We start from the raw sequence: 14,455 nt of genomic DNA on the forward strand, positions 1-14,455 counted from the left end.
TGATTTCAGCAAAGTGCTTGCCATCTTGTTCACATTAATAGTTATACATTGCAACAGGATAGCATGCTCATAGCTCTTTGATTTGGTGAGAAGAAAACTTACAGGCTTTTTCAAGTGTTTTACCAACATATATTTTATTCGGAAAAAAGGTGTATTTTAGTGTGTGGAGGGACTTACAGCAGCTTTTTAGATATAAATTGTGCTAAACAAATTATCCATGTAGATGTGTTAGGACTGTATATAGGCATTGATATTATAAAACATATTTTGGAATGTTAGAATTAAATTCATACAAAGTGGGAATCATACTGCTGTCAATAGATAAGGGGGAAAGAAGAAGGAAGAGCAAAACATTTCTGGCCTTGTATTTTGTTTTTTACTTTGGAGAGACAAAATTACTGTAGCATCTGCCATAAGAATATCTTCAGGTAATCACTGGTAAAATAATTATGCTCTAGAGTTAAGGAAGATTAATGGAAAAAACCAATTTTGCAAAAGGCTCAGTGAGAGCATTGTGAGAAAGAAACATCAGACGTAGTAGTATTTGGGTGGCTCTGGCTGTGGGGCTGGGTGACAGCAGCAAACGGCGCTGAGCTTCAGCAGCAAGCTTTGTAGTGGGAACGCCAGAGACCTGGAGGGGCAAGGTGTCTTACCTTCTCTCTCTGTTTCCAGTTGGCATCAGCTGTTCCTTTAGTACATCACAGCGCTTCTTGGCACCGTTCTTGTTACACTTGATGAGCTGGGACCTTCGGTTTGTACTTTTCCATCTTTCTCAGTTTTCAGCATGGTAATTTGTATTGCGTTGAGCAGTACCTCTTGGGCATTGTAGCAAGTGGTCCAGCCCCTTTCCCTGAGGAAAGCATCGCAAGTGTGATGTTTTCTTTCTGTACACAGTATCCCATCAGACCAATCCCATTTACGAGAGGGGATATGCCTGTGAACAAGCTAGAACAGTAGCATAAGGCAAAGGCAGGAAAGGGATGAACATGAATATTTTGGATAATATTTGGAATAATTGATCCATTGCTTCAGGGCGTTACTGACACTTGGTTTGTAGAGACTGAGTTATTTATGGTATCAGCAAGCGATCTTTAAAGTAAAGGAGATTGAACAGAAAATCTTCCCAGAAAATCTTCAAGGTTTGTGGGTGACAATAAGGGATAACTGTACTCTGCAGGGTTCTGTTATTGCTTTCTGAATTTAATTTTTGCTTTGCACTCATAATGTATCAAGTGATTAGCATTTATTTGATTGTTCTGTTTTGAAGCAGACGATTTCTGTGTCCTATTCCTACTTCAGCTTCTGTCATTGCCCGGAGGGCTCTTTGCCAGATAAGTTCTCCTGATACCTTGCAGCTGTTTGAAAAGTAAAAATTATTCATTGGATCAATTTTTTCAATATATAGAATAAATTGTTCCTGAAAACTGCAGCTTAATCTCCCAGTGTTGAATTTGGCTTGCTTAACTGTTCCCATTTATGCAGGGCATTTACAAACTGTAGATCTTATCACCGGCCAATAACAAGAGCAGTGTTTTACTACCCATCCTCTCCTTCCTCGCGCTCAGCACACTGTATCCTATGTTCTGTAAATCAGAGAGCAAGACCTGGAGTTCAGTCCTGTTACCGTTTGGATAGGTTTGAAATTTCAGTTGCCTTTAAGGAAGGCAGACAAGTTGCCTAAGAAGCGGTGATAAAAAGTCTTCGATGAAAAAGGCATTTTCCATCTGTTTTGCAGACTATGCCTTAAGCAGACATTTCTGGGGAGTCTTAGAGGGCAAAGCAGCTATTCCTGCCGCCGAGCTGCAGAGGGGACGGCGGCAGCAGAGCGTGTCTGTGGGATGTGTTTGCACCAGACAACAGAGGTTACAGTAATTTGGCATTCTTTTTGTTGCTGGTGCAGCTCTGTCAGCACTCCCCAAAGACGTCTGATGCGGTGGTAGCTGACAGAGCAGCCAGGATAGCATCGCTGGGTTGTACCCCGTAGGGAGGAGAGGGGCACTGGGAAGGGGGTGCTCCAGGTGCTCCCAGGGACACGCCTGGCTCGGGACCCATCTGCCGTCGGGGGGCTTCAGCGGTGGGCAGGGGCAGCTGAGGGGGAGACAGCCGAGACCCCTGTGGATGGGAGAGTACGTCAGCCAGCCTTTGCATCCAGATACCGTGTTTTGTTGGTCATCTAAATCTAGAAAATGGTTGTAAGAACGACTAGATTATTTTTTGTCAAGTTTTAGTGCGTTTAATGATAACGGCTAGAGAAATGCCTGTCTTTACAGAGTCCTGTTTTTGCGGAGCAGGGGGAAAGTAATGCATTGTCTGACATGAGGAAAAATAAAAGACTTTGAGAAACACACCTGCATTACACACCACTTTCTCTTCAGTTCTGTTAAACATATTTTCTTCTCCAAGATGCTGAGAACCACTTTGTGAATGTCTGCCATATGATACGACTAATTTGCAGAGACTTTTTATCGTCTTTAAACCATTACACTCCAGATAGAAAGTCTGTATCTGCATCACTGATGACTCTATCAACTCATCTTGGCCTCTAACAGACCAGCCAGACTTCCAAAGGTCCTTTAAATAATTGAATCACAAATTTTTTCAGCTTGGCTGGGACTGGTGGAGAGCTTTGAGGTGGTCTTTGATGCACTTTTGTTTTTCCTTGAGAAGTTCAGGTATATGAGTTTTTTAGGACAAAAATTCCTATATTAGTATAATAAAGATTTTGATCATAATTAATTTCTAGTCACTCTTGGTATCCTAACAAATTGCTTGTGCATAACCAGAACAGCAGAGAGAGACACGGAAAGGGCAATTATCCTGTATATGAACTAGTCTGCAAATATTGCAAAGTTAAGAGTGGAAAAGGTTAAGTCTATGTCTGGCTGTGATGAGCAAAGGCAGAAATCCCTAGCTTCTAATTGGTGCATCGTATTATTGTGTCTACGCTTCCACTATCAAACGCCAGTTCTCTTTTTAGATGTGTAAATAGTAATGCTCCTTTATGCTTTAACATGTAGCATTATAGTACTGTACTGATTTAATACAATCGTTCAAAATATTTCCCTTTGCTTTTTGCTTTATTGTGAAAAGTTACAGCTTTTACCAAAGAGTGCTCAGGACCTTGAGCTGTGTATGTGGATCATTCTCTCTGTAATTTTTGCTTTTGTCTTTGGCAAGTGGGTTAATTTGTAATATTCATAATCAACAACCAAACATAACAGCAACGAGCAAGGTTATTTATCTGTACGTCAGTATTTTGAATTGTTAGTTGGTAACCAAATGTTATTGTAAATGTAAGGTATTTTATGGATTAATAATATTTTGCAGCACGGTATTGTTCTTTGCTCAGGACCAAAAAGTGTTTGTACTTAGTTTAGATATCTGGAGTCACAGCCACATACATGGCTTTTCTTGCTGGTTCCTTGTTAGGATGTTGCGTTTGCCATTAATGATGAATTGAAGAAACTGAAAATCATTTTATTTCATCTGTAGAATGTCATTTAGGATTTTTATTTCTTTCAGGAGTACTTCTGTAATTACTAGTGCACTGATTACAGTGATTCATTAAATGATGAATCATATTTTTGGTGTACAAAAGCCTGTAACAACGTGCTTATCTATCAGTTTTGATACAGTGCTCAGTATGACGGCATCAGTGTGATGTGGCTATAATTGGGTGGTCCAAGTAAGACTTCAGAGGTCTCTCTATGAGCATTTCCAAGTATAAGCATGGAAGGGAGAGACCAATTTAAATACGCTGTTATTTTATCCTAGTTGTAGCGTATTAATGCATGCATATTTATATGGTACTTCCTTAACAAAAGATCGAGGTGTTTTGTGAACCACTGTCATAAGCTGTTTTTTGGGTGGAGGACAGTAGCCAGGTAACATGGCGTATCAGCATTTTTGTGCTTGACTGCTGCTGTTATTGATCAATCCTAGTTAAAATTTTTTATTTCATTTATTTTTTACTGTGTCCCTCTGGTGAGAATAGCGGTAAGAAATAGTTAAGCGCCTATCTCTGTCAAAACAAAAATCTAAGCCTTTTAATAAATCTGAATGCTTAGGGCATACGGTGATTATTATTTAGAAAGTAGGACAAGGAAAGACAAGATCAAAAATGCTGGAACTGCAGGGGGATGTGGTTCTGGAGAAGGCGGCTGGATCTGGGACCATCAACTTCTGTAGTCAACCTCCACTTGAAGTAATTGGAAATATCCTTCCCCTTCCCTTCTCCATGGGCTCGTCTCTTGGTTAGCAGAGTTTCTACCCCCTTGCAGCCTGGTCCTGCTGGCAACACGATGCTGCTGCCCCTGCTCCCCTCCTCTCACCATCCAGCCAGGAGTAGAGCCCTGGTGAGGAAATGCTGCCTGGTCCGCACTCAGGGCAGCTCCGGAGCATAGGAGGGCACTTCCTATTTTGGTTGCGGGTCAGGGAGTTAACTGAAAGCTTTGGAGTTGTGAGCAGGGAAAATAATTTGTCTGGTTTTTATTTTTCCTTTGCTTAAAATGAACGTAAGTTGTCCTTTAAAATAAGGTCAATTTTATCAAAAACACTTGCTACCACTAGCAGTTTCTCTGCTAAAAGAATATTCTCCAGGATCCTTAAAATATGTTTGGGTGAAGTACTGACCTAAGATGCAGTCTTTCCAAGAGGAAGAGCTGCAGGCTTTTTGGTCTAAGCCAGGCAAATAATAAAGAATAGACCAAAGACTTGTAAACTAGAACAAAATATGTATTTTTAAGGATTTTTGAAAGAAAGTTCAAAAAAACCCCAAGTTCCAAGCATAGATGATAGTGTGGCTGGTAGAGGGAAGAAACAGCAGCAGTGTGGTATAGGTATCTCCAGATGGGAATAACGCTCACTAGGGAGTGGGAAGGTGACAGTGTCCAGAAGAAGGCTTGTGCAGCTTTCATGAAGGGAGGTCAGGAAGACATTCTCTTGCCAGAAGGTTGCTAATAGGGAGGAACTGCACCAAAAGCTTTAAGCTGTAGATTCAGTCCCATAAGGAAACATGTCCTAGGAGACCTCAGTCAGCTGAGGAAATGTGACAGCAGGAGATCAGCTGTTGTGTCATCTTTCGACCTGGCTGTGGTACAAGCGAGCAGTTCGGGACATTTGTATAGCCTTGGACTTGTCCTGGACCCTCTTTTGCTCTTCTTTTGGAGCTTAAATCCAGCCTTTCCTTGCAGAGACCTCTCACTGAGGAAGATGTGATAGTTTCTTAACACCATTAAATGAATTTTTTAAAATGGTAAGTTCACCAGCAAAACAAAGGAATAAGAGTGAGGGTAGTAACTACGCTAAATTTGAGCTTGACTATTAAAGAGAAGGACTGTTTTAATACCAGGCTGGCCAGGTTAGAGTATTGCGGGGATCAAGTGAAACCTTCATGAGGAAGCAGGGAGACATGAAGCCAAGAGACATGGGGTGGTGGTAAAAGATCCTTCCCCAAGGGTCTCTAACTTCTGCTGCTTATGTCTCAGCTGGTTCATTAAAATTCAGTTATTGGTGTGTGTTTGGATTTATGAAGATTTGGAAATAAAGGATCCAAAACTGTTTGGTGTCATATGCAGACTGGGCTGACACAAATATATCCATCCAGAAGTTGGGAGGCTGCACTTGGAGACAGGGATGTGGGATTAGAGGAAAGAAGAAATCTTCATAGCTATGTAGTAGATGATTTTACAACTGATTTAGATTTCATTGCACCTAGTAAGAGTATAAGCAATGACAGGGATTATAACGTCACTCTGCAGAAAATCACCTTAGCAATGGTGGAATAAATGGTTTGTGAACAATCGATGTGTAACAGACAAGTTATTCTCCCTTCTGAGTGCAAATACTGTTGAACAGCTGCATCCAGACTGAACTTTCCAGTGGAGGAAGCTGGAATAGACTGGGGCAAGTCTTTAAGACATCGACTCACATGTGAGACGGACTAAATGCAGATGGCTTAAGTGGTTCCTGTCTTCAGTTTTATGCTTTGCCTCTCTCTCAAAGGCCGCTGTTCTTGCAGCGGTGCTGGCTGAGTGTTACATGAAATATGTGTGTTTACATTTATAAGCCAAACTGTAAAAATGTGTTTGGGAGCAGACTCACATAAGCCAGCGCTTGTAGCTGCTAAAATTCTTGTGGCTGGGAAGTACGAGCGGAGCATTCCTTGTTTGCTGGATGCAGCTGAGGAGCAGTAAGTAGTAAAAATGACCGTGATTCAAAATGGGCACGGAAGAAGTCCAAAGGTTTATTTATTTTATGAATTAAAAGCCTGTTAAATTACATCTGGTAGGAAAAAAGCATTCCAGTAACTGCAAGAGTGTGATTTAGCATGGTTAAAATTGGGATAGGGGCAGGCAGAGGCCATTCCTGTCCTTTGTCCACCCATGAAAACTTTCATCTTAGGCACAGATGCCAGTGCAGACAATTTTGGGGCATTATTGACAAAATAATGTGGAGCAAAGGTTGGTTTTTCAGAGCAGCAGTCTGAGTCATTGCAGAAGGGACAAAAAAGCATCAATACAGCAGAGTTAGAAGTTAAATTTATAGACTATTTGGAGGAACTTTGGGATTAGCTCTGGGTCTAGACTCTGACATCTTTACACCAACTTGGCAAATGCTTGCAACAACTTCTGTAGTGTGATTTTGCAATTGCACAGAGGCCTGGATGGGAGCGCTTTAGTCCTGTTGCCACACACAGAAGAGTTTAGTCGGAAGGCTGATTGCAAACACTAGTGATCATCTTCTCCAGTGTATCGGGAACCTGTGGTCATTTTGTCCTCATATGTTGCAGAAGAGTAAATGCTAGTGGTTCATCCACAGCTGGATAAAGGAGTAGGGACAGTCGGTGCAGTCTCACAGGAGTGGACTACCGAGCAGCTGAATGCTTCTCGGAGAGTGGATTTTTTATACTGGGATATTAGGTAATTGGAAAATCATCTGGCAGGGTTGGTCTCCAGAAAATGTAGCATCTCCACATCATCCCTGAGGAAAGCTCTTCTGGACCCAGAGCAATTTGACATTCTGAGCGAAATACTCTTTGGCAGGCGAGAGGACCTGATGGGTGATGGATTCAGGTATTAGCAGATTATAGCAGATATCCAGGACCTTTCCAATACTCAATGATGACCACATGGCTTCTGTGCTCTGTGCAAAAACCTTGGCTGAAGGAAAGGAGGGTTTCTAGGGATATAATGAGAACACAGCAGAAACCATCATCAGTGTTTTGGCATTTATGTGTTGCAAAAGACAGTCAGGAGAGCTAAGCCGTTGTGCGGCATGGGAGAGTGTTCATCGGCATCTGCATGGGTCCTTGCATCAGCCAGAAAGCAGCTGTGCGCTTTTTTGTGGACAAGTTTGAGGTTTGCTCATCAAAATATCAAGAGGCTTTAACTGTAGCGTAGCTTCCAGTTAATGAGCCTTTAACATGATGGGTGAAATAGGATTCTAGGAAGGGGACTGCAAGTAGCATGGAGACTTGATGACTTACTGATCAACAGTGGATGGAAAACATCAGGTAGCTGAACACTTCTCATCTTGGGCTTTAAATAAAGACTCAACCCGATCAGTTAAGTAGAGCTCCTGTCAAGGCACAGAGGAAATTCTAGAAACCCCACAATGTGGAAGGGGTGGTGGTGGGGGAAATGTTTCCTTTTGTAAGAACAAATTTAACTTGATCTCTAGAAATGAGATGGTCTTGGATGATCAATTGTATGTTTGGAAGCAAGTGTTTACAAGAAGCTATCTGCCTATGTTCCACAGTCCCATAAGGATGGAAAGCTAAAGTCTGCTAAACCTAGTAGGTTGAGTAGTTTTTGTTTGGTACATTCATTCTTCAGAAGTGGTACGTTGTACTGCTAACCTGTCAGGAAAAGTTACTTTTGGGAAATAAAAAAAAAAAGAGGTGCATTTTTACAGCCAATGAAAATTTACAATGAAAATTTTGCATTGTCTAAAAAAAAAAAACATTGCTTCTTGAGCAGTGGGTCACTGAAGCCTGGTTTCTGGAGGCATCTGTTGTGTCCAAATCCTCTCTTCCCTCCCCTGGAAAGCTGGCTGTCCTCCTCTCTCTTATTACCCCTTCCCTGTGCCCTCTCCTCTGCCTCTCACCTGATTTTATTTTTTTTCCCCCCAGAACTCATTGGTTTTAACTGCATAAATCGAAGCAGCTACTTAGGGCCAGTTCCCAGCAAGGCTGAGCTAAGGCAGCGACGTGTCCCTCTCTTCCTGCTGCACTGTCCTGCTGGCTCTGGCGCCCATCACACCTGCAGAAAACTGACCCCACCCCACACTGGTTTTCTGCCAATTTGCTAATTATTTTACATAATTAGTTTATAATCTGACTAGGAAAAATCTAGGATCAGTTCATAGTTCTTCCTCACCCCACAGAGATTAGTGTATGTTATTGTTACTGGTAATCTTACCTGGGTTTGCATCTCTATGTCTTCAAGAAAAAAAAAAACTTAAACAAATGCTTAGCTTTAAGGATATGAATAGCCAAAATTCTGAAAAAAGGGAAGAGGGTCAAACTAATGGAGGGTCACATTAATCCTGACAATTTTATACAAAGATGTATTTTCTTTTCCCACTGCTTTTCCTATTTATGCTGAGCTGGTTTGCTTAAAGTAGCCACTTGGTACGCTCAGGTTGCCAGAAGTTTTGAGAACTCTGCTTGGTGGCTTGCTTTGGTTACTGGCTTAGGTTTTGGTCTGTTATTTTTAAAAAATACACTAAAAAAAGTTAAGTATTTGCTGATGTGTTTCCTGCCTCCCATTCACTGTGTTTCAGAAAATCTTCAGAAGAACTGGACATGGATAAAGTAACAGCAGCCATGGTACTCACCAGTTTATCCACCAGCCCTTTGGTCCGCAGCCCTCCTGTCCGACCCAACGGTAAGCCTTCAGAGCAGTGCCTGGGCAGGGGCTGCAGGGAGGGGGCCAGGGCCGTGTATGCAGGGGCTTGTTTCCAGGAGTTGTGACCGTGATGGAGGACAAAGGGTGAGTGTCTGTCTTCTGGCAGTGACGCGTGTGCTGGGCATCTTACTGAGCTTTGCTCTGATCTACTCGAGGTCTTTGGTGCAGCACTGGCAGAAATGAGAAGAAATCTTTTCTGTAACTGTAGAGTGGCTCCAATTCATGAAATAGGAGGTGTCCCATTTCGTAAATGGGAGAGGAGCGCTGTGGAAGGTCTCCTGACCTCACTGAAACACTAATTTTCCAAACAGCTTATTTGCATTTGCACATATACAGCAAACATGACAGCAGTGGTTCTTGTCCCCACTCCATGGAAATCCGATTTTAGTCAACACTACAATGAAGAAAAGCACTTCCAGATCCCAGCCCTCAGCCGAGAGGCTGTGCACTAACGGTCTGCACGACAACCAGTCTGTCTCTGCTGATGCAGGATTAGACCCTCAGTTCCTCTGCCCTTTGTAACTCTCTGATGGTCTACCATCAAATCCATAATCGTTTCAAAGACTACCTCCATTCATGGTACAGCAGAAGACACACAAAAATAAATCTGAAATGTTAGTGGTAATAATGAGAGTGCTAATGAAATATATCTAATCTATGCAAGCTTGACTGGAGTTACAAGAAATTTTTAAAAGTGTTATATCTTAAGGAAGAATTTAAATTAGGACACCCTTGGTAGGATGTCTCAGCATTGTTTGTAGGACTGGCTTTTCTTACTCATAACTGTTAAATCGATACTAAATGCCCTTCTACTGTAAATAATTGGAGTACTTTGAGGAATACTTACTGATTGCGAATTAATAGGGCAGTAGTCTTTGCAGTTCTTCATGGAAGCAGAGGCAATCCACTGAATGATATTGTACTTAAAGGAATCTGTACCATGAGAAATGTCCCAGCTTTCAAAATTTTTGAACAAATAGTGTGTTGTTTTCATTTCTTTTCAGAAAATGTAAATTTTATCCATTTAGCTGGAAGTCTAGCCATGAACACCCATGGCTCCTCCCTGTGTGCTTTCCAAACACTAACCAAATCTTAAAACCAGAAGTGTTTATGGAGTGTCACTGTTCCCCTGGAGCCCTGGGAAACCTCCAGGGTGACATCCCCAGTGACTGTCCCACCTCAGGACTGGAGGTTGCCAGCCCCCAGGGAAGACCATTGGAAGGGCAAGAACGTACCTGCTCTCCAGCTGCTCCAGCTCACAGCTGAAACTGCAGATGAAGGGAGATCTGTGCTGATGTGCCAGGCAGGGATTCGGAGTGGCCGAGTCACATGGGTGTCCCACGTTGCATGCATGGTCCCGGGGAGCTGCTCTCACGTGGGGCAAGGCAGTATCTGCCACCTTCAGCAATTTGAGCAGATGACAGTTGTCGGGAGCAGCAGTGCACGTTAGCTAGCAGCTGTCGATTGGAAAGATCTTCCAAACAAGCCCTTTTGAATTGCTAATAGGTAAATGGTAGCTGTTAACTGCGTTTGATATTTCTTTGTGCAGCCTGAGTGCTCTTTGATATTTCTTCACATAGCTTGTCTGCTTATTTCCCAAAATCTGGGAAGACAAGCCGGAAAAAGTAATTCATGTATTTTCAGTAGTCACCAACAGGATTTCGAAGCTGTTATTGGGCACCTTCGCCTTGAATATTTTAGTTTTGCCTGAGTGAGGACTTACTAAAGACTACAATAAAAATGTAAAGATTTGATAATTTCAAGCTGAATTAGTGTTGCAAGTCTAGGCTGTGATCTTCGTAATACAAGCTCCAGATGTACTAATGATGAATTCTTTGTACATCTTCTGGAAAACAGCAGTAAGTAGCAGTGTACTTAAAGGAACATTTGTTTAAACAAATGGAATTTTGCCTAGAAGTAAAAAAATAGTATTAGCATTAATATTGAAGTCTGATCTGTGCTGGAATTACTGGGGATGGTTGCCCATGTAAACTGAATCAGAGTTTGGCCCCTGTTTCCCTGCAGTTGAGTAATATTTGGTCTGGTTCTCTTTCACGCTACTCCAGCAATGTGAAAAGAGCCCCAAAATAAGAGTAAGTTGCATTTATTTATATTTTAAACTCCTTTACATTGACAGATCTGTTAGTATTGATGAGAACCAGTGTTTGTTGTTTTTCCTGTTGTCACCCTTATTCAGCCTTTTCCGTACTACTTTAAAAATGTTCTTGATTTACATCTCTTTCTCAGCAAGGTGAGGAGAAGCTGTAAACCCTGAGAATACAAAGTACCATCATAAATGTGTCAGAAAGTAGTAGTTGAAAGAGTGCTGTTTCCTTTGTTTTTCTGAAGAAATGGGAATTTTAAGCTATGCTGAGGTCACAAGCTGATACCAGATGGACTTCTTGGCTTTGGTTGGAGACACAAGTACAAATACTTAAAAGAAACAAACACCACCTCCATTACAGTCACATGAAAACTCGGAAGGCTGTAATCATGAACCAAAACATGACATTTTTATATGTTAACTTATTAGCTGCAGGAAATGTATGTGTCCTTTTCCAAAGAGGAACTGGGGGGGGTGGTGGTGTGAGAGTTGATCGCACTTATGCTCTGTGGCCCTGATCAGTAAGTGCAGGGACTTGGCTGCTGCCTACGCAAAAGGGTATTTTTGTGCCTGTGCTTACATGATGGAGCACTGCATTCTGTTTTGTGAGCAGCTGATGTTAATGATTAAGGGTTTCATCCAAACCCAACTGAATTAGGAGAAAGAAAAAAAAAATCATTGGTTTTGGGTGGCAGGTGGTAAACATTAATTTCTTGCTGATGTCATTAGTTAAATTTATCTGTAAGAAATTGAGAAGGAATGAAGGAGTGACTTCTGCAGAACTCTTAAAGGCAGGCACTGGCTTGAAAAGACTCATGTCTCACACTTAAATAACATTTCATAAACAGATAAGATGTTATTTGCTTGCCAGTTCCCAAGTCGGCTGTTGTACAATACTCAGGCACCTACGGCGTCATTGGAAAAAGCTTTCTGTATCTGACTTGTGGAGAACCTGCACCTAAACCGTCCCTGCACATGTGCTGGAGCCCTGTGAGAACATGAAGCTTCAGGGAGAGCCGCCCGTGGTTGCACCACTGGACACGCTTGGGCCATACCTTGCTGAGCTGATGACCTACATACTCCTCTCCTGCCAAAAGTCCTTTAGCGATTGGGAAAAGTGACATGTCAATGTCTAACGCCTGAGGACCTCAGCACATGAAGCATGGTTCAAGCTGTGCCTCAGGCTGTGAAAGCAGTGCTGTTACTCCCACCCACCACATTGTAGAGTAACCTGTTAATTTGAGTGTCTGCTTACCTCTTAATGTCAGGGGAACTGCTGCAGTGAGGAGGGGGTTCCTCCAGCGAGTAGGTGTGGAGGCAATCCGGCATCTATGTGTCCCACTTCTGAAACCAGATGCCTAACGACACACGTGTATGAAGAAGAAGAAGGGATATCCTTCCAAGGATACATACCACTTCATTTAGAGATACAGACTAGGCAGAGGCGTGTGCACTGGGAGATTATGAGAAGACAGAGTGTAATTATGGTTTTCTTTGGTGTTTTAGTACTGTGATGATGATCATGTTCTTGCAGATAACACTTAGTGTCCTGGGGCTCCGAGTATATGTCCCCTGCCGAGGGGATCTCCTGTTGGCCATGCGGTGGCTTGGAGCTTGCTCTGATGCCCCACCAAAGTCGTGTTCCTGTTGAAAGTTGAGGATGTATTTGAATGTTTTCCCTTAATCACGCATGCAATATCTGACTGCTTATTGCAGTTTATGCTCCAGAACAGGTTATTTTTCCACACTCAGCATTTCTTTTTAGAAAAATACTGTGTTGTTTTGGGTTTTTTAAATGAAGAATCAAGTGTGGAATATATAATTTGTGTGCAGTGGGATAGAGTTGGTTGTCATCTTTATATCCGACACTTTTGCTTTCCTTTATTGAACATGCAGTTAATTACCAGCACAGCATCTAAGCCTTAGATAAAAGAGCTCCTTAGCCCTAACACACGATACTGTTGTAATGATGGCTGTTGTTGTTCTTGACAGAATCCCTAAATGGATCTTGGAAAGAAGGAGGATTTGTGCCTTCTAGTACCAGCAGCAGTGGATACTGGAGCTGGAATGCTCCCAGTGACCAGTCCAATCCATCCACCCCATCTCCACCTCTGTCAGCTGATAGCTTCAAAGCTTTTCGGACACCTTCCCAGCCAGATGACGGTATTGACGAAGCTGAAACAAGCAACCTTCTGTTTGATGAACCCATTCCTAGGAAGAGAAAGGTTAGCCTTATGTTAAATTCCATACCATGAAGAGATAGGATTTTGGTAGACTTACTTTGCTGTGAGAAAGGAACAGGTCACACAAACAGCTCTGTATGTGTATCCCTCCTTGGCATCCAGTTAAGGTAGGTACGCAGCCTAATCACTATGTCTCGTTCAACCTAGTCACCTACTGCACACACATGCTGCCATCGGCACCGCATATTTGCTGGCAGATGGTGAGGTTCTACAGAGCCTCCTGCTCAGAAAACCCTAGAGTGATTTCCAGAAGGTGTTGCCTCTGGCCATTCAAGGGATTTCTTTCCTACTTTGGCAAATTCTTTGTATGCAGCATGCAACAGGCAGCCTTTACATGTCATCACAAAAACTGGATGTGGCCTTAATACTTCTTGTTCCCTGAAAGTGCTGTTTGTCTGACAGCATGTCAGATACCTTAATACTGTGAAGCTTTCTCTGCGCAAACATATGGAGTAAAAAAAGGAGAGAGAGACCAAACCTGATGGCTTTTGATAGAGTATTAGCTGTGGCCAAATTTATCCTCACTAGGAGTGAAAAAGCAGACTAAATAAAACACTGTAAAAAAAAAAAAAAAAGTCCAAAACTAACCCCAAAAAAGCACCGTTATGCTAGCAAGCAAGCTCCTCTTGAAGAAAAAGAAAACAAAGAGATGGCATTAGTCCAAGTTTCCTTCCCTCCCAACGCAACAGGACAGATTTTACATAGCAAGATGAAAAAGGGCTTTTTGTAAGAAGAAAAAACAGAGAATTTATTCTCTTTAGTGACTTTGTTTCTGGCTCAGTCTGAGATAGTTAATTGCTTCATCAACAGCAGGAAGAAGTTTTAGTGATTGTTTAAACCTTTTCAGATTTATCCTTTTGCTCTAGAAGTTGCTTATTTGCTAACCCACACTGTTCTGCCCTTGTTCGTGGGAGAGGGATGTAAAATGTGTGTGCTTCTTGCTAAAAAGGAAAAAAAACCATTGAGGACACCTTTATTGTAATAAATTCGAAGTTAGAGCTGTTCAACTAAAGACAGATGATTTTTGAGGGGTGTGGAACAGGAGGAGTAGGAATGCAGAAGTGTGCTGTTTGCCTTTTACTTCTCAGTTGAAGTTCAGTTTATTAGCCTTACTCGTATTGCTCAGCTGTGGTAAGACAGATGGGTTTGCAGCTGCCATCTTTATTGTTTTCTGAGTTGTCTTCAAATATTTCTATTTA

At 42.1% G+C, this 14,455-nt stretch overlaps 1 protein-coding gene across 1 annotated transcript in view; it reads left to right on the forward strand.

Annotated features, from left to right (window-relative positions):
- Window positions 1-14,455, forward strand: part of ZNF704 (zinc finger protein 704) — a 96,620-nt gene that overhangs the window by 64,147 nt on the left and 18,018 nt on the right. The window contains exons 3-4 of the mRNA XM_075743824.1: window positions 8,785-8,888; window positions 13,006-13,238. Coding sequence (XP_075599939.1) covers window positions 8,785-8,888; window positions 13,006-13,238 — 337 coding nt within the window. The remainder of the gene's footprint in view (window positions 1-8,784; window positions 8,889-13,005; window positions 13,239-14,455) is intronic.

This window comes from Balearica regulorum, chromosome 2 (genome assembly GCF_011004875.1).
Source record: "Balearica regulorum gibbericeps isolate bBalReg1 chromosome 2, bBalReg1.pri, whole genome shotgun sequence".
Taxonomy (NCBI): domain Eukaryota; kingdom Metazoa; phylum Chordata; class Aves; order Gruiformes; family Gruidae; genus Balearica; species Balearica regulorum.